Source organism: Priapulus caudatus, unplaced genomic scaffold (genome assembly GCF_000485595.1).
Source record: "Priapulus caudatus unplaced genomic scaffold, Priapulus_caudatus-5.0.1 Scaffold131, whole genome shotgun sequence".
In the NCBI taxonomy this organism is placed as follows: domain Eukaryota; kingdom Metazoa; phylum Priapulida; class Priapulimorpha; order Priapulimorphida; family Priapulidae; genus Priapulus; species Priapulus caudatus.
The window spans coordinates 469,452-479,524 of record NW_014577192.1 but is presented as its reverse complement, the minus strand read 5'-3'; the positions used below and the strand labels follow the sequence as shown (position 1 = coordinate 479,524).

At 45.4% G+C, this 10,073-nt stretch overlaps 1 protein-coding gene and 1 long non-coding RNA gene across 2 annotated transcripts in view; both read right to left on the bottom strand.

Moving 5' to 3' along the window:
- Positions 1–252: 252 nt before the first annotated feature.
- Positions 253–1,091, bottom strand: LOC106805878. Its single transcript, XR_001393478.1, has 3 exons — positions 966–1,091; positions 527–764; positions 253–435 (listed from the first exon to the last, which is right to left on the bottom strand). It is a non-coding gene; the product is annotated as an uncharacterized LOC106805878 (long non-coding RNA).
- A 7,167-nt stretch (positions 1,092–8,258) lies between these two features.
- The window catches only part of LOC106805871 (telomere length regulation protein TEL2 homolog), a 9,612-nt gene continuing 7,797 nt past the window's right edge, over positions 8,259–10,073 (bottom strand). The window contains exons 6-7 of the mRNA XM_014807642.1: positions 9,183–9,376; positions 8,259–8,290 (exon numbers count right to left, since the gene is read on the bottom strand). Of these exons, the coding sequence (XP_014663128.1) occupies positions 8,259–8,290; positions 9,183–9,376 (226 nt within the window). The remainder of the gene's footprint in view (positions 8,291–9,182; positions 9,377–10,073) is intronic.

The window sequence follows — 10,073 nt, the reverse complement described above, 5'->3', positions numbered from 1 at the left end:
TCACTGCTACCCATTCTACCAATTCGTCCCCTCGTATCACTGCTACCCTTACTATCTCTGCTCTCCCTTCTCTCACTGCTACTCAAACTATCTCTGCTCTTCCTTCTCTCGCTGCTCTCCCTTCTCTCATTGCTACCCTTAATATCACTGCTACCATTAATATCGCTGCTGTCCTTTCTCCCACTGCTACTCAAACTATCTCTGCTCTCCCTTCTCTCGCTGCTCTCCCTTCTCTCGCTGCTCTCCCTTCTCTCACTGCTACCCTTACTATCTCTGCTGTCCCTTCTCTCACTGCTACTCAAACTATCTCTGCTCTTCCTTCTCTCGCTGCTCTCCCTTCTCTCACTGCTACCCTTACTATCTCTGCTGTCCCTTCTCTCACTGCTACTCAAACTATCTCTGCTCTTCCTTCTCTCGCTGCTCTCCCTTCTCTCACTGCTACCCTTACTATCTCTGCTCTCCCTTCTCTCGCTGCTCTCCCTTCTCTCGCTGCTCTCCCTTCTCTCATTGCTACCCTTAATATCACTGCTACCATTAATATCACTGCTGTCCTTTCTCCCACTGCTACTCAAACTATCTCTGCTCTCCCTTCTATCGCTGCTACCTGTTCTATCGTCACTGCCCTTCACACGACTGCTGCTTCTTCTGTCTTGGCTTCCCTTTCTAGATTTTTGACCAGCACACTTTTTATTTCTTAGCGGTCCGGGATCGGTTGGGAGAATCGCCAGGGACATCAGTCGCTTCACCTCATCACTCTCTTTGTACTGAAAGCAAGATCAAACACAACTCGGTAAATTCTTCTGCTCGCACGCGAATTCGAATTCATGACGGGCCTCGCGACATGGACAAATCTGCTCCATTTGACGCTCAAAAGAGGAAGCGGTAGTGGCACTCAGAGCATCTTACACTTCCAGCTTTCATGACACCCCAAAAAGACTAGTAGAATTCAAAGAGTAGGGCATCACCTCAAACTTGAGCTCTTTGTCGCTAAGTTTCATCGTGCGGCTGAAGTGCTCAGCGACGATCATGCCCTGACGCTGCACGCCCGGTAGGGGACTCTCCAGATGGGTCTGCACACCCGTGAGCACTTGCACCATCCACTCTGGCAAGACAAAAAGTGGCGACAACGTGTGATCGGTGGCCCCAAGCCTGATGTGGAGCATGTATCAACTCGAATTGTTTCTCCGATTTGTGCGCCGACGTACCGTCGTCAAAACAAGATGCAAGGAAAGGTGCAGCGACACACATGAACCATTGAACGACACCACATGGGGTAATTAGAATTGATTACATTTTGGTGATATCTGGATCCAATTAATATATTACTAAAATTATTATTAATCCAAATTCCAGAGATGGTCAGAATGGGGGTAACTTAGAATTTTGATTACTTATTGGTGGTGATCGCGGATGCCAATTAATTATTTATTATTAATTTTTTTCACTTTATTATATTATTAATTAATAAAAATTTTCACGTTGAGAGAATTCAGCATTGGCCTTGGCGGAGGTTCTGTGCCTCGAGTGCTCTAGTTTAGTGTAAGTTAAACGGAGGTGTTCTGTAACTTCTTCGCAGTTAAATTAGTTTAACAGCGACATAGTCGACATTTTCACATTCTTGCTGTTGCAGCTTGTTCAGGGCAAGACTCTACAGAAAGAGGCCAGTGAGCAACAGATTTGCGAGTGTAGGCCGCCGCGTTTTCTACCACTGTGAAATACTAATGTAGGTAATTGAATGTTTCTGCACCGCAATATTGCCCCGTTTTTCAGCTCATACTGACATAGTCAGTGCGCTTGTAGAATCGCATGAGCGTGGCGCGTGCGTCAACGTGGCACAGAATCTTTAACGCCGTTGACGTACCGTCACGTATATTCGGAGAGCGGCGGGGGGGGGGTGCGTCAAAACGAGTTGAGGATGTCGAGCTGGGGGTCAAGAGGTCAAGAGGTGTAAAAGAGGGGGAACCAATTCCCTCCTTAACTTAAGTATAGGGATCGGAAATGCGAATTGCGGCCAAATGTTAACGGCTTGACCCAGGCTTGTGGATAGTTCGGTGTATAGGCAGCATGGTGGGGAAAAGCATCAACTGTGCGCGAAATATCGAGGTGCAAGGTCAATGGGGCACAGGGCAGCATTTTAGACATTTTCTGAGGACAGGTCTGACGGAGGCGATTGAAAAACTTTTTTGTTTCGCCCGGGTAGCTAGCATTTTTATGGCTTATTGAAGACCTGGAAATGTCTATTCTGCTGACGATGCCGAAGAGTAAGTGTACGGATAACCTTTTTTGATGGCTAAGAGGAGGGTTAATACATGGATTTGTTTAGGGCTATGTTTAGAAAGAATTTGACTGCCGGGTTTGGCATGTAGAATCTATACATGCCTGGGTATGTATGAGGCTACAATGTCACAGTGAATTCAAAAGCTAAATTTGGTTGAGAAGGGTTTATGCTCTTAAATCGTATGAAAAATTTTATGGATTCTGTATGTCAGTGCGTTAACATGTAACTTAATTATGCCATGCCAGTGGGCCACTGCCAGTGCATGTGGTATTGCATAGTATGGTGTAGTTTTTGCCTGGTTATTAGTTACAGATGGCAGCTCTCTACTTTCAGCCTGGATGAGTGCTTCCTATTTCAGTTTTGCAATAGTTGTTGCTATACTACGTCGATGGGAGCTTCCTTCTAATCTTAAGACATTTCAACGTTACGGCCCATTCTGTGGCAAGCTTTCATAACGATCGCAACGAAACATTTCTTCGAGAAGGTTCGCTGATAATCCCAGTGTTCGAAATAAGGGTATCCGATTTGTCGCGTACTTGTCCATTTCCACGAGGACAGTAGATCTTGTCGGAGTGGTCGCGCGGACAAGGCAGCTTGTTTAGAGGCAATTTTTCATAATTTTTCACCATCGCTGCGCGCTCGCGGGGAAACCTGAGTTATACAATAGTTATAAACATGGGTGGCGGGTGACCACCGAATTACAGTATAGTGATAAACATTTGTGTGATGTTATATAAAAACGGTTACGCCTTGCTAGCTCCCGAAAGTGCTTGGCTAGGTTAGAAGTACCATCAGACAATCAGTCCGATGACAGATCGCGACTCTGTTATAGCAATCAGTCGCACGGCTCGTCCGGCAGCGCGTACCGCCTCCGAGAAAGAGAGACTAATTGAGAGATGAGAGGAGGAGAGAGGAGGGGAAGAGAGTGAGAGAGGAGCGAGAGAGAAAGAAGGGAGGGAAGCACGACGAGTGAGAGAGAGAGAGAGAGTGATAGAGTGAGAGGGAGAGAGCGAGAGAGAGAGAGAGAGAAGAGAGAAGAGCGCAGCGAAAGAGTGTAGAGAGAAAGAGAGGGAGAGAGAGAGAGAGAGAGAGAAGAAGAGAAGAGAGACAAAGACAAGAGCAAGAAAGAGAGAGACAAGAAGGAGAGTGAGTGTGGAGCGAGCGAGAGGAGAGAGGGAGAGAGAAGAGCGTGACAGGGAAGAGAGAGCAGCGAGAGAGGAGCAAGGAGAGAGAGAGCAAGCGAGAGAGCGTGAGGATGAGAGAGAGCAAGCGGAGAGGAGTGAGAGAGAGGGAGAGAGAGAGAGAGAGAGTTGATCGAGCGAGAGAGAGAGGGAGAGAGCGAGAGAGAAGAGAGAGAGATCGAGCGAGAGATGGAGAGAGTGTGATCGAGCGGGAGAGAGCGCGAAGGGAAGAGAGAGAGCGCGAAGGGAAGAGAGAGCAAGAGCGGAGAGCGAAAGAGAAGAATGAGAGAGAGCAAGAGGGAGAGCGACGCGCGATGGGAGGGTGCTGCTTGATTGTTTGACGTGAGTTTAGCATCAGAAACTGCGTCAGGTGAGCGTGTTGCTCTGCGGCTATTGTATAGAAAGCAATATGTGCATGTCTGGTAATTTTAACATCGAAAAACCAGCCAGGCTACGCGAGTATAGCTGTTGTGTTCTTCTACCACTCGCTGAATATTATGACAGGTAATTAATGTTATCTCTGCACCTCATATTTCGAGACCGTTTTTAGAAGCAAATATGCATTTATATATATTTGAGTAGTGTGCGTTCTGTTGTTCTGCATAACTGTTAGGCGCGTGCACTGAATCCGGCTTCCTGAATCCTGAAATTTTTCGTGAGGCTTCATTGCGCTAGCGATGCAGGTTCGATTTAACACTTTGCTTTTTGTTATGTTATTGGGTTGAATGTTTGAAAGAAAACCGATGATTTGAAAATCGAGATGGAAATCTCGCTGACAACATGCAGCGATTCAGTTCACTTCCACTAGGTGCGCTGGCTTGTAGATTTACACAGCACAAGGCTAAGGATCAGTAGTCTGTCCGTAGCTTGCAGTGGATTCGGCGCAGGGCAACGGCGGTGGCTGTGGGATCAAGTGCTCCTCACCTGCAAGCTTGCTCTCAGCGCATATCTATCTATCAATCTATCTATTTTTCTTCTATTATTAAGATCTTACTATCTAGATTATTATCTAGCCATTCATCAAATGTGAACCTTGTGACGCTTGGTGGGTGAAGAGCAACTCAAGAATCATATAGGGGTTCCACGCCAGCTAAGGCTAAGGTCCCCTGCTGGACAAAGTGTTGACAGTTTCTCGTCTAACGGTTTGGCAAAATATCGAGGGGCAGACGGAGACACACACACACGTATAAGCACGCACCCAAGCACAAGGCACATCGCACACGGTCAACGCAAGGCACCGCCACAAGCAAGACGACCACATACACATCACGGGACCGACGACACTACACCACCACACAACAGACATCACACAACACCACACACACCACACAGACCACAAACGGCGCGAAAACAATACTGTTCCGCTACACTAAGTGCGGAGGTATTAAACATTCTGCGAAGCGTTTGCCTTTCATTTTTCAAGAATATTACTAGCAGTCAAACCCCGTTAGTCAGAAACTGACGGCCAAACGAAAAATAATTGGTATTAGCGGGTTTCGTATTAACATGCTTCAACATAGTATTGCCCCGATTAAGGAAAAGAAAAAATTATGGATTACAAGGTGTGTAAAGGTAATTTATATGGTTTATATGGTATATTAAGAAGCACTTTAGTAGGCGTTAAATTGTTCAGCAATAGGATACAATTAACTGCAAAGGCTAAACTCTCAATTCAATTAGCTAAGTATTCTTACTAGAGTCGGCACTCGTTACCCCGTACGAAAGTGACGGGCAAAGAAAAATAATCGTATTAGCGGGTTCGTTATTATATTGCCTTAATTTGAAGAGAAAACAATGGACTTAGAAGGTGGTGATACAAAGTGTTTTTATAATAGAATAATGAAAATCGCAGGACGAAATTTCATGTTAGTAAGAGGATGCTTGTATTATTGTCTTCGTATCAAGTATATTTTACTAAAAGATTTTTACTATGATGGGCGCGGGATTTAGCAGAAATCATGCGTAGTCTCATCAGGTACGAGCGAATATGGCCGAGGAGGCGGGATTTCGCCGAGTATTGTATTTTAATTACGAAAACAATTCGTTAAAACTATGCGCCATAGTTTATCATACAAGCGTGTATTTATATGTAGCGCATACATTTATCAATTTGAACAGTCTGTAGCTTTTATGCAAACATGTCTCATGCTGTTCTTTTTATCATTTGTTTGTACGCAGGAGGGAGAAAACTACTTTAGATCTTCTTGGAGAAGACTGTCTGATGCCTGGGAAGAGTTAATTGTATACCTGGGAACATATGGGTGGGAGGCAACATGCCCTTGTGAAGTGCTACAATGCAACGGAGATCACATTTCGTGTTTTAATGCATACGAGTAGATATATGGTAGGGCAACTTAAGGTTTCAAGTCAGATATAATTTTATTTCCATTTTTTGCAGGCTGCTGCCAGATGGCAAGCACATATGATGGAGTTTTGTTTTTGGACACATGAGATATCAACAGAGCCGTAGTGTCTGTGGTATCTGTTCTGGCTGCATAAAATGCACAAAACATGTTCACATGAACAAATTATATGATCAATATTTTAATTCTAACAAATGAAACGGTGGCTGCGACTAACTAAGAGGAGTCATCGAATACGTGAGAATTCATGCTACGTTCGTCTTCCCGATACGTCGTACGGTCATACTGTTATTGCACGGCCAAATGGTTTATAGTCAGATTCCTGGAGCCTTTTGATGACCCGACATGCACAGGAATGCTTGAATGTAGCTTTTGAGGCTGATTGGTGAGTTGCCTGGCTTATCACCTAGCAGGGCAGAACTGCTAGAAATGTAAAGCGATGCAGACTTTCCTTGCACTAACTAATAGCGATTATATTTATCTATAATAATATAATATAGATAGTAATCGAATAATAAAATAATAATAATTAATAGAGCAGCCCAAGCGCTATCATTTAATGTATTTATGCTTTTAAACTGGTAGATGTCGATGTTTATGTTTTAGGAGACTATGGATAGTAGAAAAAATAGGTAGTATCGCTGCATTATGGACTCCTGTAGTTCCAGTATATTCCAGAATCTTCTGTAATTTACGATGTGAAATTCGACGATAATGATTAATTCGGTGAATTATCTTTTTGGCTTGCTTTACATGATACCGAATGATGATGTCACTACGGTCATTTTTCATTTGTGAATGGATAGGAGGTCTCCAAAATTACGGGTGCATCATAGGTTCATAATTTGCTCACTGTGTCCAAGTTCCTACATAGCTAAGCATGGAGTATATTAAGATTATAGCGACGTTAATAATATTAATGATGAGCACGATAGCTCATGATATTATCTAACTCGATATAGTCATATTCACTTAATGTGTACTATTAGTAATAAATTTCGGGTAGAGAGTGAAGTTCAGAATGCAGAACAATACGAATGATACTGATCGTAGAGCAATCTGATTGCAGGAAAAATGCATTTACTTGCCACGCATGTGCTGTGTGTATTCCTCTCATAGTGGTAAAGCTAGCTACCTGCACTAGCAGCATCATTTCATGACTGCTGACTTAAACCCAATACTTGAGGTCGAGAAAAATGGGCTTGAAGTTTATATATAGAGATCCGAATAGACTGCTGGCTCATTAATTTACAAATTGCATTTGGATCGGATTTCGTGTATACGCGGAGATATAATCCGTAACTGATGGAAGAAATATAAGTTCTATTAGAGGACTAAAATATAGGTAATCCTCAAATAATCAACCAATACAGATTATCTCTGTGATCTATAATTAATTAAATGTCTAACGGGAATGAAAATTATATCTTGCGCGAGAAACAGCTACGAGCAACAAGATATTTATAATATTTAAAATTCATTATGTGCGATCTCTGGTATCGTATAAGTGACATTACTTGACAATAACTAATGACATTCTCATAATGTTGTTAGGAAAAGTTATTCACTAGGTCTATTCGACCATTTAAAGATTATGAATGGTAGGTTACCTCTGCACGTGTTGGGTATATATTTCTCATGATATATTGGTATTATCGCTGTTTCTGAAGATAGCTTGAATGATTTGAAATATGCAAAGGATCGGAGCTTAAGGATCTCGATTGAGACATAGCCAGCTCTGGCGACGCGTATCTGCTGTACAGCTAGAGAACGCAAAGGAATCTCATGGATGATTGTTCTCGGAGTCGCGGAATCCATCCGGCAGCGCTGAACAATAGAACAAGCATTTACATTAATGCTTTGGCTGTCGGAACATTAATTTGGGATAAGCAATGGCGCCAGAAAGTTTTAGGCGATAAATATGGTGCATGTAAAACAATGGAAAAATCCGCGTTTGGTACCCGTTTCTCTCGTACCATCGCTTCGTCCGCGCAGAAACACTCTTCTGGACACGTTCCCGTATAGTTCGAGGACATCACAGAGCATGGAGAAAATGTCAAGTCCATGCATCATATTTCGATGACTGGCTAGATTAAAGGAAAGCGCCATCCTCTGAGTGGTTTATTCTATACCACCTGCGTCGCTCTCCAGAAACATCGGGACAGCGCAGATAGCTTAAGTTATGTTACCCACCGTAGAAGCAATCGATATTCAAAGCACTACGGTAACTGCATGTGACAGATACATGCTTCTTGATAGCGCCGTATCGCGGACGTCGCGGAAAATCATTCAACCGCAGTAGAATAGAGGCAGGTTGATGACGGCCCGGCGCCATGCAAGTCGCTCGACGGTCTGGCGACGCGGCTGGTAGGCGTAACGTGTGCTAGCAGGCCGTATCAGCAGAGAGACGTTGCATGCGAAACGCTAGAAGCGGCGTCAAGGCACGCGCGGGCCGGAATCACACAAACCTAGAACACAATTCCAAATTAAGACCACGACGAAAGACACAGACAACGTGTATTATCAACATGAGCGGATGGCCCGACGCCGGCCAAATACGCACTCTAACATTAAATCTCACTGCTGCCAGACGCCTGGATCAAAGGACTCAGACACCGGGCGAACTGTCGTTCGCCTCGGTCAGACCGTAAGTAGCGAGCGGGGACTTCGACTCAGATCGTGGTTTATGAGATACTTGGTTGGCGGGCTCGAGTCTGGCGGACCGTCTGTTTCGAGCGGCGCTGGGAAAGATTAGTAAGGTAAGTATGAGACAGATAGAATAGAATTGGAAGGAGAACTGAGAGGACTGTTAGTAGAGGTACAATGTATCTTTGGAACAATTTAACCTACTTAAAATGCTATAATTACATTTAAACCTATTGCGCGAAGGAATTAACGTGAGGTACTTTGCGGAAGACAGAGACGATTGGATTAGAGAGAGAAGGAGAGGGTGGGAGTGATAGGCTGGTTACGTCTTAGCGGTAGGTGGGGAAAGGGGTCGTTGTGATTTGGGCAGTGTGAGTGTGTGTGCGTGTGCATGTGTGTGTGACTGTGTGTGCCGTCGCGCGGCGCTGAGCATACCCGCGAGATACGTGGTGACCGCGCGGACCCACGACGATGGAAAAAGCCTACCCGGCACACACCCCAGCCACACCGGAACTACGCACTGTTGAAGAACACGGCCACCGCGCGCACCGTACGGCACGTGGTGATAGAACACCCCACGGCCAACGAGCAGTACGCACAGTACGGACCGTTTGAAGAACACCCCACCCACGCACACGGTACGCACACGTACGACCTGTTGAAGAACGTTTCGAGCAGGCAGTCGTCGTCGTTGTGGAACAGCAGCATCGGCACGAAGCTGAACGACAGCGACCACGCCCAGCAGACGACGATGACGGCGACGGCGCGGAGTGTGTGTCATGATCATCGGGTAGCGCAGCGACATGATGACGGCGATGTAGCGGTCGACGGTGACGCCCAGCAGGTTGGTGATCGACGTGAGCAGACTCGTCGTCACCGTGCCCGTGCGCAGGCAGCAGAGCAGCGTCCTGCAGGGCAGACACACAACACCAGCTGCAGGTGTGGTGAGGTGCAGGTAGCATGTACAGGTAGCATGCAGTGAGGTGCAGGTAGCATGCAGTGAGTGAGGTTAGGCGGTCGGCATGTACAGGTACATCAGTGAGTGGTGCAGGTAGTATGTAGTGAGTGAGGTGCAGGTAGCATGCAGTGAGTGAGGTACAGGTAGCATGTACAGGTAGCATGCAGTGAGTGAGGTGAAGGTAGTATGTAGTGAGTGAGGTGCAGGTAGCATGTAGTGAGTAAGGTGCAGGTAGCATGCAGTGAGTGAGGTACAGGTGGTACGTAATGAGGTGCAGGTAGCATGCAGTGAGTGAGGTATGGGTAGTATGTAGTGAGTACAGGTAGTATATAGTGAGTGAGGTACCGGACAGGTAGTATGTAGTGAGGTGCAGGTAGTATGTAGTGAGTGAGGTACAGGTAGTATGTAGTGAGTGAGGTACGGGTAGTATGTAGTGAGTACAGGTAGTATGTAGTGAGTGAGGTACCGGACAGGTAGTATGTAGTGAGGTACAGGTAGTATGTAGTGAGTGAGGTACCGGACAGGGTAGTATGTAGTGGATGAGGTAGCGGACAGGTAGTATGTAGTGAGTGAGGTACCGGACAGGTAGTATATGTAGTGAGGTACAGGTAGTATGTAGTGAGTGAGGTACCGGACAGGGTAGTATG